At 48.5% G+C, this 16,851-nt stretch overlaps 1 protein-coding gene across 1 annotated transcript in view; it reads right to left on the bottom strand.

Moving 5' to 3' along the window:
- Window positions 1–16,851, bottom strand: part of VWA5B1 (von Willebrand factor A domain containing 5B1) — a 39,304-nt gene that overhangs the window by 13,632 nt on the left and 8,821 nt on the right. Inside the window, exons 7-13 of the mRNA XM_026517170.3 lie at window positions 13,054–13,230; window positions 8,853–8,963; window positions 6,972–7,174; window positions 6,392–6,506; window positions 4,767–4,952; window positions 2,347–2,536; window positions 1,276–1,466 (exon numbers count right to left, since the gene is read on the bottom strand). Coding sequence (XP_026372955.2) covers window positions 1,276–1,466; window positions 2,347–2,536; window positions 4,767–4,952; window positions 6,392–6,506; window positions 6,972–7,174; window positions 8,853–8,963; window positions 13,054–13,230 — 1,173 coding nt within the window. The remainder of the gene's footprint in view (window positions 1–1,275; window positions 1,467–2,346; window positions 2,537–4,766; window positions 4,953–6,391; window positions 6,507–6,971; window positions 7,175–8,852; window positions 8,964–13,053; window positions 13,231–16,851) is intronic.

The following is a 16,851-nucleotide window of genomic DNA, read 5'->3' as shown; positions in this document are numbered from 1 at the left end:
CATGAGCAAAGATGGGCCAGAAGCAAGCAGGAGAGGACAGATGCTAAGCTGCCCAGAGCTCTCACCAAGGAGAGTGGCATTTAAAGGACACCTACTGTATACCAGGGATGCACCAGGTACTTCATCTCCTATCAGCCATTGCCTACAAGCCTTCCACTTAGAGTTGGCTCCCAGTCAATACCTGCTGACGGCAGTTAGCTCAATCAGCTGTGCAAACTGTTTTCCCCATTTCATAGATGGGGAGGTTGGGGCTCAGAGGGTAAGCAACATGTTTGAGGAGCAGAGTCCACCCGACTCCAAGGTCAGTGTCTTCCAACCGCATCAAATGATCCCTGGCTAAGCACAGAGAAGGGCCTGCAGGGACAAGGGGACAATGTCTCTGTCCTTGGGGAGTGTCAGAGCTTATGGAGAGGAGAGGTGGGGAGGGCTGGTTGTGGTGGGTGGGAGGGGGAGAGCAAAAGACTGCTTTTATGGCACCGTGACTCACAATGACAAAGCTACACGAAGCCCATTCTTAAGAAAGTGGATAAAGTATGTGGGTAATAACAAACACCACTCTGGTTTGGGACAGTGTTTCTCGATCTGGTGATTTTACCCTCTTCCCCAGGGGAATTTGGCAATGAGTGCAGACAGCTTTGGTTATCATGGTCGAAGGTGGTATTCAGTTGATAGAAGCCAGGGATCCTGCCAAACAGGACACAGCCTCTTCAACAAAGAATTATCGTGTCAGTAGTGCTGAAGCTGAGAAACTCCCGTCTAGCTGAACAGTGGGGACTGGTCCTGTTCTGGCTCTAACTCTGAGATGATCTCTGCCCTGAGTGAATGCTGGGATTCGCAGAAGGTGCAGTGTGATGGAGGAGGGAAGTGGGGGCTTTGCAGGCAGAGGGTCCTGGGTTGCAATCCCCTGACTGGCTATGTGACCCTGGATAAGTCTCTTGACCTTTTTGGCCCTCAATTTCCACATCTATACAGAGCGGGGGTGGTCAGCTCCCCCACTCCTTCCTCTCACAGGAGTGCTAGCTATAAAATCAAATGAGTGTAGATGGGGCTGCTCCTTGCCAGCTAGGAAGTGTACAGAGAATGTGTGATGTCGCTGAATACTGGGTACCATTATTAGAAAGGGGCTCAGGCAGATGAAGATCCAGAGAAACGAGGAAGAAGACACTCATTCTGCAGCAGAAGTAGTGGACCATCTCCATCCTTGTGGCCGAAGCAGGAGACAGCTGTCTCCCCATCTATGATCTCCCCCAACTCCAACCTGCCCTGCTCAGGTACCTGCAAATCAATCTGCCACCACGGGGCATCTGTGCTCGTCTGGTTGGTGAGGTCCTGCAGCTTGGCTTTCCGAAGTGGGTATCTCCTGGCAGGCACTGTGGGGTCGCTGGCTGTGGGGGCCCTTGGGGAGGGCTTGTGGTTGGTGATCTGGTTGGTGCTATATGCCCGCCGTCGCTGGGAGAAGTCTTGACCTGGATAGGGTGGTGACAGGGGAGCCGTCAGGGTGGAGAACAGCAGAGGGGTGGGGGTGGGGGAGGCTTGGATGCTCCTTTCCTGCTTGGAAACTTCTTGTGTTATCCATTGCTTGCCTGCTGAAATATTTGTAGATGTCTCAGCTCCCCTGATGTTCAAAGCCTTAGGTAAACTGGTCCTAATCCATCTACCCAGCTACTGTCCTTTCTGCTCCTTTTTCAATGTACTGTGCTCCAAACGTACCAGATGAGTAATCAATTGTGTATGTGTTTTCTAGGTGTCACATTTTTGTCTTTGCTCAGTCAGTTTCTGCTGCCTGGAATCTCCTGTCTCTTCCCGCTTCTAAGAATCTGTGTCCTCATTATGTCTCTGTTGATATCTTCTACCAATGTGTCTTTTCTTGGGACCCCCCCTTACAGGTTATTAAACTTTGCTGTGGTCCCTGTCACTCTGCTTCTATCAAAGTTAGAGCCAACTGTCTCTCTTCCGCTAGGCAGAGAGCTTCTGAAGGACAAGAGTCCATGTTTGCATCCTCTTTGCTCCCTATGCTGTGTTCAGTACTTAGCCTTAGTAGGTGATCCAATAAATGCCCTATGAATGGAAATTAGCACCATACAGAGGCTTTGGATGCAAACAGCTCTAGACCCGTCTGTACCCTCCCTCTTTGAGGTTTCCTGAGCTTAGCCAAATTGCTAAAATTCTCCAAGCCTCAGTTTCATCACCGGTAAAATCGGTGGAATAGGACCCATCTCCACAGCTGCTAACTCTTCAGTGAGATGGTTTGTATAGAGGGCTCAGCACACAGTAAGTGCTCAGTAAAATGTAGCAATCATGGCCTCCCTGGAAGAGAGAGCGAAGCACGAGGAGTAGCAGACAAACCAGGATTAGTGGTGGCATCTCCGGTGGATGGCTGCACATCTTTGGGCTGCCTCAGGTGGAAGTGAGCCCCCACACTCTTGGCACAGTTTCTGCTGTCTGGGCTGGGCCCCTCATCCTGGGAATGGTAGAAGACGGAACTGGAACTGCTGGAGCCCTGAGAGTGTAGCATGCTGTATCGTCTCCTCTTGTCCTGGAGGGAGGGAGAGAAGAGAGGGCTGGGAGTGGATGGCAGAAAGAACCTCTGGAGGGCAGCCAGGGCTGTGACAGGGGGTGGTGGACGTTCCATCTTTGAAGATCTGGAAAAACAGGCAAGCTTTTTGCTTGCTTGAGTCATTTAGGCAGACTTCTGTTTAAGAGATGGTGAATGGAACTGACTTCATAACATTTATATTGTTTATATTTTTAATTATCTTCTTTATTTAAAAAAATTTTAAATATAATTCTAAATGCCACTGCTGTCTCCAAGTAGGTAACCGGAATTAACAAAATGAGCCATCTGCTCTTTCCATTCCATTCTCTATGATCTAAACATATATATAAAACATAAGGGCTTTGGGGGTGATTTTTATTTTATGAGAACTGGACTATATTACTTACATGGATCAGTATCTTGAATTTCCCACTTAAAACATTTTGGAAATCCTGCTTATCAACTATTCTTTTTAACTTTCGACTGCATGATTTTCTACCACTCCTCATTTTTAAGCATTTGCGTTGCGGCCCTTCATTTTTGCACTATAAAAAAATTGCTACAGAGAATCTTTGGACGTAAATCCATTTACATCACTTTTATTTCTAGGTTTTAGAGTCTTAGGAAAGATTTCTGGGCTGAAAAGTTAGGTATTTCTAATTTCATTAGTTATTTCTAGATTGCTTTCCAGGTGGGCAAGTCATTTTTACACCACAATAGGCAAGGGTACCCTTCCCCAGCAGCCCTGCTAGTACTAGGAGAAAACTTTGCCAGTCTCGTGGATAAGGAAAGGAGAAGACATTTATGTGATGATCCCTTCAAGTGGTAGGGTCCGTTGATCATCTGCTGCCTCCCAGACCTCCAAGAAGGGTCTAGACTGTTCGAAGACAGACCAACATAATGTTTAGCGTCTTCTCCCTGCATCTGAACGCCCCACTCTCCATAACATATTAACCATTATCCTGACCATGATTCTTAGGAGATTGTATAACATTCTAAAAGCTGGAAGTAATCATACACAATTCTCACTTCCCTTGCAAGATTGAAAGCACCGTTAACGCAGAGCCCACATTCCTGTTTGGAAAGTTTATTAGAGCTGGGGAGGGGCCATCCAGTTTAGATGACCACGTGCCATCCAGTTTGCCATAGTCCCCACCACTCCTCTTGCCTCTCTATGGACTCCAGGATAAATGCTACCCTTCATGGCGTTTTCCCCTTTTCTTTTTAGAAATCCATTTCATTCATTTTATACCTGCTCAGTCCCTCTAGGCAATGAGTTGGTGACTCCTGCTTAAAAATAAAATAAGATGACAAATCCTTCAAGCAGGAATGGAGAGACTCACTAAAGAGGAGGGATGGGGAAATTTCAGGCAACCCCCCACATTCTAGCATGAATTCCACCTTTCTTTCAGAAGTTCCTCACTTTTATCTCACTTCTGTCACTACATACAAGAGAATGATCTGTGTAAGTAAAACACAAACTCATCTGAGGAGACATGACCTGAATAGAGCTTTTGGGGAAAGAAACCTGAGTTCAGTTGTCCTGAACTGAGTTGTTTGTCAAAATCACTTTGGAGAGATTATGTCAAATACAGGTTCCTGGGCCTTACCCTCAAAGACTTTTATTCAGCAGACCTGGGTTGGAGCTTGGGCTCTGCATTTTATTTTTTTATTATAATTTTTAAAGTTAAATTTAATTTTATTTAAATTCAATTAATTAACATATAGCATATTATTAGTTTCAGAGGTAGAGTTCAGTGACTCTGCATTTTATTTTCTTTATTTTTTAAAAAGATTTATTTATTTATTTGAGAGAGAGAGAGAGCTGGGGGAGGTGCAGATGGGGAGAGAATCCTGAGGCAGAATCCCTTCTGAACACAGAGTTCAACGCGGGACTCAATCTCAGGACCCTGAGATCAAGACTTGAGCCGAAATCAAGAGTTGGCCACTTAACCAACTGAGCCACCAGGCACCCCTTGGGCTCTGCATTTTAAACACATTCCCCCAATTTTTCTGCTGTAGGGGATCTTAAGAACCACGTATTGCAACGATAGCATTTACCCAAGAAGTGTCACCATGACCACAGGCCCATGGCCTGGCAACCAGACCCCACAACTGTAAAGCTAGATCCGATTAGTTCCTAGCGGCCACCAATAGTCTTTCCAGCTAAGGATGGTTTTGCGGGCAAGGTTCTGGAGCCACGGAGTTCTAGAATGTCTAAGATACTTACAGATCTGGGATGGGAGATGTATAAGGAGGCATCACACACAATGCCATATCCCACCAGCCGCTCTCCGGGGAAGAGGGAGCTGGTGCTCACAGGCGAGATCAGGACCTCAGTGGTCTCGGGGAAGACCCACTCCACAGTTACATCACTCAGGACTGGGGCCATGGCCTTCTTCAGGGATTTGATCATCTGTTGGGCAGGGTTAGAACATGAGTTGGGGGCACGTGTGAGCAGGGGCATGCACAGAGGAGGAGCACAAAGACCATGTGGGTATGAGCCTGGGGGTGTGTGAGCAGAGAAGAAGACACAATAGGCCTTGGGTGGTTTGTCCAGCAGTGAACAGGCCTCTGAGCTTCTTAGACTATTAGAATGTCAGAGTTGGAGCAGATCTTGCTTCTCTAAGCTTGGCATTTTATAATGAGGAGATCTAAGACCCAGAGTAAGGTTGAGACAAGCCTGGGGCCCAAAGAAAGTTTGTGTCAAAGCATGGACTGGATAGCGATCTTGAGCAAGTTAATTTGCCTTTCTGGGCCTCAGTTTCCTTTTCCGGTAAAGTGAATTAGTAATTTTCAACTCTCAATGTAGTTGGGAGGATTAGCTGAGATACTGGACTTGAAGTCGCTGCCTCATGATAGGTGTTCAGTAAACGATAGCTGTGGTTTTGCATCACTTAGGCTGATTTCTTCAAACATACCGCAAAGCTGGAGAAAAATGATTTGGGGCTTATGGCAGCCATAAGGGTGCACTCCCAGATGCCCGTTGGGGGAAGACTGTGACCTTTTGCTGCAAGGAATGCAGTTAGGTGATAGTCTCCAGATGCAATGTCCCAGCTTTCCAGCCAAGACCACACCTCTCTCTGGAAGACCCCCGACAATGACTGAGCACATCAGGGATACTAGTGCCTGGTGTTTCAGCCCAATTTGAGGACCTAATGGGTAATCTTTGCTCCAGAGCTCCCTGTTGCGTTGGCTAAGACCTTGCCAGGCTTGCAGTCTGAAGCTCTCCCTGCTCAATCCTGCTTCCCTCTTTCCCTTTCACGGGTATGCATGTTCATTATAGGTTGAACAGTTCTCCTTCCTGCTTCTTCCTCTTTTTTCTTTCACAGACATTATTCCCCAATGAACCTCTTGTAGTTATGAGCTTCTTAAATCCTGCTCTGTCTCTGCTTCCTGGAGGATCTGGACTGACCCAAGGATTTTCTAAGAGTTGGGTTATTTGTGCCAACTGTGCAGAAAATGGAGAGATGACTATAATCTTGATCTCTGGGTCCTTTAGATGCTTCTGAGCCACCATTTGTCATCATCAGGAATGTGGCCAGGAATGACCCCCAACACAATTCCTTATCCATAGAGGCAGTGACTCTTTCAGAGCCCCAGTTCCGCCCAGCCAGTGGATGGAGCATGTGATCCAGTGACTGGAGACCAGTGGATCTAGTGTCCTCTACTAACTCCAGGAGTTGCCTGCTCTGTGGCCTCTACCTCTCTGATTCTCACTGGGGTGTATTGTGGCCTAGTGGGGAGCTCAGACTTGGGTGAAATGAAATCCCAGCTCTACCACTGAGTTGCTGTATGACCGGTCTGGGCCTCTGAGGTACCAGCACCAGAAGAGACTGAGCTCCTCTTGCCTACCTTGGGTTGGAGCCGCTCCCCCTCCACCAGAAACTCAGCACTGCCCTTGGACACAGTTGCCAGCCCTCTCACCAGTCTGTGGCAGACGTTGGGTCCAATTCCAAAGCTATAGCACCTGGGGGAAGGGGAGAAGAGAGGCTGCTACTTCCCATCCTCTGTGTTCTCTTTGTCCCTTTGGTGGGGAAAGGGACAGAGCATGATCCAGCAGAGCTATCTGAGAGCTGACCCTAGCTTCAGGCAGAGGGTGAGGGAGAAGGCAGACAGCCATCAGTGGGCACTCACATTCACAATAGCACATAAACTCCCAGCCCAGGACAGAGTCAAAGCAGCAGGAAGGACTTCCTCCACCTAGGCTGCCCTTTGGGATCTATCTGCAGAGGTGTGGTTATCTCATCCCACCTGAACTCTTGAAGGAAAAAGGCGAACGTTAAAGTCAACTACACCACTCTGGAGACAAAGCACTGTAGGAACTGGAGTTCTCTCCTTTCCTTCTGGCATTTTCTATGATGTCCCACTTCCAGCACCCCCAGCCCAGGGCAGCCCAGGATAACCAAGGCCTAGACCTTCAGCCTGTGCCCACCTGGTGGAGAAGGCATGGTTTCTCAGCAGTTCTAGCACCTTGCCGGTATTGTTGACGGCACCATCTGTGATCAGGAAGAGAAGCCGCGGGTGACCTCGGCGCACTGGCTGCCGAATGATCCACTTGAGTGGGGAAAGGATGTTGGTGCCACCCATGTCAGCACGCATTCTCTGGATGTTGTCACAGGCCATGGCCACGCTCTCCTGCAGGGAAGGGCCACGGACAGGGAAGATAGGCCCCAGGATCACCATATGGAGCTGAGACCGTAAGCCCCCTGGAGGATGAGTCCTTCGTTTCCCTAGATCTTAGATCCATGGATCCGTGGATCCCTTAGATCCAAGCACAGGAGGAATGGATGGCCACTCATTTGGTGTGATTCTGCCCAATAACACCCCCTACGAATGCCCTAAATGCTGTCCATGATGTGCTAACTCACCACTGTCCTTTCTTTTTTCCTCATTAAAAATATAAACACCCCTGGAAAAGGTAGCATGTCAAGCCCCGATTGCTCAGCACAAATGAGTCCTTTTTTGATGAGCGAGGCAGGAGGTGTAGTGGTAAAACCACCATGCTAGAAATCTTAAAACTCAAGTTCTGGCCCACCTGTGGTGCTAAATCCCTACAGCACCTTGAGGAAATCATATGCCCAGTGTGGGCTTCAGATTCTTTTCCTCCTGGATCAACACTGTGGAACCCAACTGGCCAAGGACTCCTGGCACTGGGTGGATGTCACTGCAGCAAGGACAGATTCTCACTGGACATCAGATGTTCTGCTCCTGAGTCATGAAGATGTTCTTCCAATACCCATGCTTGGGGTAATGGCACGTATCAAAAGTCTTGAAATGGATATATACCTTTTGAGCCAACAAGACTAAAGATTTATCCCAAGGGAGTCATTAAGGATGGGTGTGGAGTCTTTGCTACAAAGTTGACTGAATAGAAAAATGTGGAAGCAACTGACAGCTCAACTGTAGGGATTTAGTTCAATAGCTTCTGATTTATCCGTGCAGTGAAATACCAGGCAGCCATTAAAGCCAGTAAAGCCGTGGAAATATGCTTATGATAGGCTGTTGTGTTAGAAAGTAGGTTAGAGAATGGTATGGCAGGTCTAATCCTATCTTTATTAAAAAAGGGTATAAATGCATAGAATAAAGTCTGGAGGGATTTATACTGAGCTTGTAATGGTGGTCTTTTTTTTTTTTTCTGATGTGATCATGGGAGACTTTTTAATTTTTCTTTTTGATTATCCAGATTTAAAAATTGTGGGACAATCAATATGTATAATATTTTTGTATTTTAAAAACATAATAAGTTATTTTTCATTGAAACGTGTTCTTCCTTTCTCCCTCCCCTCCCTTACATTTTTTCTTCCTGTTTCTAGACCTGGACAGGATATGCTCCAGTTTCGAATGTGCTGCTGGGGCCCCAGTCCTCTTGTTCTAAATTGTAGTTTGAGCCTTGTGAGTTCTATTCTTAGCCCACCTCCCCACCTATTCACTCTGTAACCCCTTACCATTCGCTGCTTTAGCTCAACCTTGTAGGAGTCTATCGTTCTCTTGAAACAGAAGCTTCAGTGAGTGGCAGGCCTAGGATATATCCTCTCTCTACCCCTTCCCTGCACCTCCTCTCTGTGCACACCCATACTTTGCTCAAAATAGTCCTTATTTTAAAGAGGAGGGATGTCAGAAGATGAGATGTCAGCAAATGGCATACTCAGAGACAGCCTCTCTAGTTCCCTGCTGTGGGCATCATTGAGTTTCCACGGGGCAGGGGGGAGCAGCTCCTGAGGCAGGCCTCAGGGTCACCTGCACTTTCTTTTTCTTCTTTTCCTCTGCTCCTCATCACCCACCCATCCCAGACCCAGCCCTACCCCCTCCTTACCTCACTGTAGGTCTGACTGGAAGGGAAGAGGGTCTTAAATGTGGATCCAAACCCAATGACATTGAAGAGGCAGGCTGGCATGAGGCTCTTAAGAGCCACCAGCATGGCATCCTGGCAGGCAAGAAAGGGATTTTCAGAGTTCGGGAAGGAATTACTAGCTCTGCCATCACCCAGCAGTATTCTCATCCCAGCACAGAAGCAGCCTCCAGAGAGGCTTTCACCCCTCTGCCCGCACCCAACAGTGCCTTCTCCCTCAGATCAAGAAATTTGCTGACAGAGACCAGAGTCTGGACCAAAGCCATCGTCATAAAACTTCTCATCTGTGTAGCAAGTCTGACTTCTCAAAGCCTTTCTATTATTCTTGCCAGCTCCATTTCACCTCCTGCTGACCCTGACAGGTAGGAAGAGCAGGGAGCATCCACTCCCTTCTGCAAAAATGAAATCAACGTCCAAGGGAGGCATGTGGCTGGGTCCAGGGCACACTGTGGGTGGAACAGACTTTCATCCAGGCCTTTCTGCATCCGACGCTCCTTACTTATGGTTAACTCAGGACAAGTCTCTAAGGGGCAGTCTCTTCAGCGCATATTTGTTAAATGCCCAGGAGATACTTTATATGCATTACTTCACGTAATCCTTACCATGACGCTTTAGGCAGGCACAATATGATCCCCATTTTATACAAGAGAAAACTGAGGCACAGAGGGGTGCAATGACTCATTGGTGAGCATTCTGAGAGTAGTAGAGCCAGCACTCAAACGTGTGTCACTGTGCCTCCAAAGTCTGGGAACATTACAGAGTCCTAACTGACTTAACTATGCAACACCAGGAGCCCTTGATGAGGACTGTTGAAATAAATAATCACAAGGAGGAAAGGTGGAGGAGATGGCAGGAGGGATGATGATGATGATGATGATGATGATGGCGGCAGCACAGAGCAACAATAAATCTCAAGCAATTACTATGTGCCAAGCCCTGTGCTAAGCACTTTCTATTAACTATCTCATTTCATCGCTATAACATGTATTATAGTACAGTGGGTTTAAATCTCACTTTTACCATTACTAACTTGACCTTGGACGAGTTAGGTCACTCCTTGGAACCTCAGCTTGGCACGTAGTAAACATTCAGTAAATGGTTACTGTCACCAGTCCAATGAGAAACATATTAATAGCAACACCTCTGTTTTACAGAGAAGGAAACTGAGGTGCAGGGTGGTTAAGAGGTTGCACTGGATCACAAAACCTAAGAACAGGACAGCTTTTAAAACATAGCTCAAAGATCATTATTCCTGTTGGCTCTCTGCCCTGGCACAGAGCCCGGGAATGAGGGGCTCTCCCTCATCCCTGAGTAGTTTATCGATGGCACCCTAGGGATCTCAGCATGACTTCGGAGAGACAAACTGTATTCCAGAATCAAGAAGGAAGCAGTTAGTTGCAACTGGATCTTGGGAACTTCCGCAGCCTATAGCCTTGCAGGCTCCACAGACCTGCAGCCCCTCTCCCATCCCCTCTGTAAACATCAAACATTAATGTCAATGTTCCCTCATCTCTTCTTATTGCCCACGTCAGTACATTTTGTGTCTCTACAGAAGAAGTCAATATCTCCTTATTTTTTCATTAGCCGCGAATGTCTATTCCTGCTAGTGGGAGACTCTGCTGATCCATAAAGATTGTCTCTGATTGCACCTATTAGAATTTTTAAAGCCATGTTTTTGGTAGCCAGGGGCAGCTGGAGAATGAGACCAGCTGCAGGAAATTAAATTGGCTGAACTTTCCCCCGTGGTGTGGCTATTCAGATTTCTCTCTCCTACCTTCCTAAGCCTAGTTTTTCCCAAAACGGTCTACCTAACGGGCCGCAATTAATGACTCAAGCAAACCGCTTATGGCCTCATTGCCAGTGGGGAAAGGAGTGTGTGCCTTGCGTAATTTCGGCACCTTTCTCTCAAAGGGGGCATGTGTAGCAGAATGGATTGTGCCAGGGCAAAGCCATTTGTGAAGGAATGACCTTGAGCTTAGTGAGCCGAACTGGAAAAGCAAGCAGAAGAGACACCAAAGGGGAAAGGCACTGAGAGGGGAGCCAGATGAAGTTATTGTCTGAAAATTCTGGAAGGTAAAGGTTGGAAAGGTCTTTAGTTCAGGAAATGGATTTCCATTCATAAACTAACTCCATTTATCTGGTAGTAACAGCCTGGAACCCAGAGATGACAAGGATATAGAGAATGAGTCCAGGCTCAGCCTGAGAAAAAAATGCCATGGTCAATTATTGATGTCTGTCTGGCCTTGGGAGAGGGAAACAAAGGGACATGTGACATATGTTTGCCCTCCCTGAATTAATTTTTCCTTCTCACTTTACAGAAAGGATAACTGAATCCCAGAGCTGAGAGTCAACTTGTCCAAAGCCACATAGCAAGTCAGTGGCAGAACGATCCCCAAACCCAGGCATTGCTCTTTCTACTAAGCCATGGAGCGGAAATGACATAATCAGAGAAGAGAGTTTTTCTCAGTAGAAGAGTATTATCATTCCCTATCAACAGGGTAAGGAAAATGAGCACTGATCCAAGATAGGGAAGGCTTTGATTTCCTCATTAGATCTGTGATGCTGGGGAAAACAGCCTCTTGGAGACTCAGTTTCCTTACTGGGAAAATGGATTAAACGCTCTCTAAGAGACATCATAAGATCCCATGATACTTTAGAGTAACTGAAGAGATGTCTTACACATTGATAGAGCTATGGAATGAAATACACATGGCCACACAGGCCTGCAGTGTGCTTAAGCAGGACTATGGACAGCTCCCTGTCTGATTCTTGCCTTAGATAGACGGCAGAGTTCGGGAGAAGGTGACAACCAGTCCCACACCTCAGTGTCAAGAAGCTTCAAACAGGAACTTTGGTCTCATATATGATTGCTCAGTCATACGTCCAATCATAGCAAGCCCGAGGAGATAGCTGGTATCACAGATCCCACCCAAACCCTCCCCTCCTTGCCAGTCCTGTTGCCCTGGAAACAAGAGTTTGCTCCAGGGACAAACTAGGGGGAGGGATGAAATTTCAGGTGACAGCAGAGCCTTCTCTCTTCTTGTTCCCACATCCTTCATTTCCTTGAACTATGCGCTTTTACCCAGTTCAATAAACAGCGACTGGGGGCTTTTTATGCATAAGTACAGAGCCAGGCTCCACAGGGAGAGATAGATGAGAAAGATCTGGTCCTTTCCCTTAATGAGTTCATAACTCCAAAAGAGGAGGCACACGTCTACACAATAAAAAATACAAAGAAGAGCTAGATAATGCCATAATCGAGGTGAATAATCTCCTGAGGGAGATGAAATGCTTCTGGATACATGGGGAGGAAGGTTTATCACTCTTCTGTGCTCCTTCAGAACTTCCCACTGCAATGAGGCCATGCTCCCAGCTATGGCTGGTTAGCAGGGCTGCCCCTTCGCTTGACTGTGAGCTCCTGGAGGGCAGGACTTATGTTTACAGCCTGCTGTCTTTCCACATGGCCAAGCACAGGGCTTTGCACATATCAGGCACTTGAAAAAAAAATGAACCAAATATTTTCTACTGGATGATACACTCCTTAAGGCCATGTGCAATGAATCTCTAATGTCAGGTGGTAGGAACAGAGACAGGAGTTTCATTTTAGACCACACCAGCTGTGTGACGTTGGGAAGGTTACCGAAATTTTCAGGATTGACTTTCCCATGTGGAAAATGGTGACAATAGGGCCAACCTCACAGAATTATTGTTCGGATTAATCACCAAGCTGTGCATTAAGTGGCTAGGGTTGTATCTGATACATAGTAAGCTTCAGCAAATGTTGGTTCCTTCCTCTCTTTTCTGGGCCCCTCATCACTCAGGACCTAGTGAGGTGTTTCAGCCAGAGCAGGCCCTCAGCAAAGGTTTGCAGAGTGCCAAGGAAAGCTCTAGAGGACTTCATCCCTTGGACAATAATTCTACCTCCATTCACACCCCTTCAAAGTTTTATGTTGGGAACAAGTTGAGTTTGGGTGTCTCTGTTCAAACTGATTTTTAAAAGTTAAGTTGTTCCTTGTAGTCATGGGTAGTCATTGAGGAAAGCAGTTCAGGTGTGGAAGGAGGGCTGCTTGGAACACAAGAGTACTGAGGAAGCTGGTTTGGGGGAGCACAGATGATCTACCCGGGAGCCCTAAGTCCCCGGGGATGGGGGTCCTCATACAGGTACCTTGACACGGTGAATGTTGGTCCCACTCATGCTGCCGCTCCGGTCAATGAGGAAGATAAACTCCCCATGGGTCTTTCTCAGGTTTGGCTGGACTGATTGGAGGTCAGGGCAGAAGTTGAGCATGATGACCGAATGGTGGGGAATGTCCTTGTGGAGGCGTTTCCGGATGATTTCTGTCTGGAGGACAAAGGAAAACTCACTTTGGGCATTCCAGGGGTCCAGAGCTGCTCCTCGGGGCTCACGCTGGTCCCCCCATTCCTCACCAGGCTTTGCCAAGATCCCACTCACGCTCTGCACGAGACAGTCCCAGGTCGTCTGCACCTGGCTCTTCCGTGTGCTAGACTTTCACAGTTGCATGGACTTCGGAGGCAGAAAGACCGGGGTTTAAATCCCAGCTCTCACCGTCCCGCCCTGTGATCTTGTTCAAGTCCCTCCTCTGGGTCTGTTTCTTGATTTATAAAGTGGGGAAATGACGTCCCCTTCTCAGGGCGGTTAGGGGATGACCCTGGGCAGGAAGCCCCCACACAGGTGCTGGCCCTCAGCTGGAAAGCATCTCTCTGGCTTTCACCTCCAGGGTCTAAGCCACTCTCCAGCTCAGCTGTCCTGGGTTTACTGATTCTGATTCTCTCTCTCTGCTAACTTCCTACTCTTCTTCAGATTTTCCCTCTTCAGGACACCTGCCCCCATCTTTAGGGTGGACTGACGAGTGCTTATTTCCTCATCCATGGCATGAAGACAATGGTGCCTATTTCACTGAGTTCAGTGTCATGCTTGTGAAGCCTGCTGTCTGGCACAGAGCAGCTGTCTCCAAATAGGAGTCACCGTCACTAAACCCTCTGGGGTTTAACTTAGAGCCCCATGGAGAGATGGGCTCCTAAACATTAAAGGGAGGACAGATTCGTAGTTCTTTATCTTTGTGTGTGTGTGTGTGTGTGTGTGTGTGTGTGTGTTTTGCTGGCCCTGGCATGCTGCTGCTGAACGCGGCTTCCGGACGCACCCACGCATGCTGAGCCAAATCTCATTTCCTCGTCCTCATGCTGCCCCCCCTTTGCACCCCGACTTCCTCTCTCTCTTTGTCTGTGTCTGTGTCCCTGGGTCGCTGTGTCTGTTTCTCTGTTTTTATTGGATCCCCTTCCTCAACTCAGTCGATGACATCATCATGCACACAGGTGTTCAAACCCAAGACCTAGGGGTTGTCCTGGGTTCCTCTCTGTGCTCACCCCGTACATCTACCATTCAGCAAAGGATCGTCATTTCTGCAGCTAAGATGTTTCTGAACGTGTCTTCTGCTCTCTGCCCCACTGCCACCACCCCAGTGCAGGACAGTATTGTCTCTTGTCTGGACCCTGAGGGGCCTCTTTCTGCCACCTTTATCTCCCTGCGCGTCATTCTTTTTTTTTTCCATTTATTTACGAGAGAGAGAGAGCGCGCGCATGAGCAGGGAGAGGGACAAGCAGTCTCTCCGCTGAGCAGGGGCCAGAGGTGGGGCTGGATCCCAGGACCCCAAGAGCATGACCTGAGCCAAAGTCAGATGCTTAACCGACCGAGCCACCCAGGCACCCCTCCTTGCGGTCCCTTCTACATAGGGCAGGGAGTGTGACCATTCTTGTCATCTGTTGTTTAAACAATAGCTTCCCCTCATACTTAGCATCATGGTACGAGGCCCCCTGATGCCTGACCCATGCCTCTCTGTTCACCCCATCTTTGCCCGCTCTTCTCCCAGCATTTCAGCAACACCGGCCACCTGTTTCCTGAACATGTCACCATGTCCTCCTTCTGGTTCTGAGCACGATCTTCTGTTCTTCACCACTCACCAGGTCTCATTCTCAGACAGGCTTTCTCTAAACCCTGGGCTAACCAGCACCCACACTTATCACTCATTATCATATTATCTTGCTTTATTTCCTTCATAGTCCCCAGTCCTCTCCACACTGATCTTGCTCATTCATTTACTTCTTGTCTGTGCTAGAATGTAAGCTTCATGAGAACAAGGATGTGTCATTTTTAGCGTTGTCTCCCCACTGCCTAGAGAAGAGCCTGACATCTACTGGGGACACAGTGTTTGTTGAAAGAATACATGAGAGGATGAATCTGTGTGGGTCTTTTTATCTGCCACTGACCTATGTGTGCATCTCTGGGTTTTTTTTCCCCCCAGTCTTTCTGTCTCTACTTGTCTCTGCTTCTCTCTGCATCTCTGTCTCTGGTACATGGTGTCTTCCTCTGTGTCATTTGCTGCCTCTTTGCTAAATCACAGCTTTGACAGCGTGTCATACCCACTCTTCCTGATTGATGTTCACCCTCTGGAGGCCTGCCTCCCTCCTCGGTGAGGGATCGTGCCCCCCCCCCCTCCCCGCCGTGGAGCTCCTTTGCCAAAGGCCACTGCCCAGCCTGGCTCTCTGGAAGACAGAGCCTTAGGCAGCAACAGCCACATCTGCTGGTGAAAGGAGCCCCTTCTGGGAACCTGATTTTTGCCTCTCAGAGAGGATTCTCCAATGTCTCCTCCGGTTGCCTTTATCCAATTACAATAAACTCATCACTTCTTAGCAGCTTTGAGTGATCCCTAGCATCCCTGGAGCTCACGAGAATACAGGGTATTTGCATAACCAACCCAAGGTGGCAAATTCTCATTTGCTTCGGCAGTCCCAGAGCTAATTGGTAGGTGTTGGCAGGCAGGGGAGCCAGCCCCAGGCCTGGGAGCCCCACTGCCTCCACTGTTGCCCACATGCTATAGTTCCCACAGCTCAGGGCCACTTCCACTCTGAGAATCTGGCCCCAGCCTCTTCTCCCAATGACTCATCTGGGGGAGAGGGCCCCTCTGGGAAGGCAGGGTTTCCAGTGGGGACCCTAACATGGAATGATATGGGCCATGAGCTACTGACCCTTTCCCTTTGCCTCCCTCCCACCCCCCACCAGGCCCCTCCAGGGATGTCTAACAATGGGGATGATGTGAGTAGGAAGCGGTCTACACATTCCCATACCTCCCCCCTTGCCATAGTCCTCTGCCAGTCAGGGAGGGGCTCTTAAATCCAGCGAAGCTGCCCCCAGGATCGACTCTTAAGTCCTTAGCCTCACGTCGACCAAAGCCAACTCCCAAGAGAACGATCTTTACCTCCTCCCAGCTCACCAGTTCTTTTTGGGTGCTAAACCTCAATGTTCTCATCTAAAAAGGGGAGACCAAAAAAAGAAGTGTGCCATCGGTCTTAAACCTGACTTGGCATTCAGGGCCTGGCTTGGTGTGCAGGGCCATGAGCAGGAAACTCTGCTGGTATAATTTAGAGCCAGGGTCCCGGCCTTGTACCAGCCTTCCCCAGCTCACCCCTCTGTGGAGGCCTCCTCGTATTGGCACTTCATGGGGGGGGGGGTTGGGCCGAGAAAGGGTCTTCTTCAGGCTTTCTCTGCTCTGCCTTTATTCTTTACATAATAGCAGCAAGGATCTCAGAGGAAGGACGAGAGGAGACCCATTCAGCAGGTGGGAAAAGAAGGGCCCAGGGGTAAAGATGGGGCTGGGAGGGCACCTGCCTGTAGGGTCCTGGGGGCCCTGTGGGGTGGAGTAACTTGGAGAAGACCAAGGTTGTTTTTGCCAGCCGCCTAGAATGTCACCTGGCTTAGGCCCCTTGGTGGCACCAGGAGGAGGTGGCCTGGCAGGAGGTGGGAGGACAGGGTGCCTGCTGCATCTGGCTGTCCATCTTCCCAGCGGCGCCCCAGCCCGCTGAGGGAAACAGGGATGAGGATCTGCCACCAGCTTGCTGTGGGAGTGACCCGATAAGCCACCCCCTTCCGCTGCTTGGTATCCTTGTT

Source organism: Ursus arctos, unplaced genomic scaffold, assembly GCF_023065955.2.
Source record: "Ursus arctos isolate Adak ecotype North America unplaced genomic scaffold, UrsArc2.0 scaffold_32, whole genome shotgun sequence".
In the NCBI taxonomy this organism is placed as follows: Eukaryota; Metazoa; Chordata; class Mammalia; order Carnivora; family Ursidae; genus Ursus; species Ursus arctos.
This window is presented reverse-complemented; position numbering and strand designations above follow the sequence as displayed.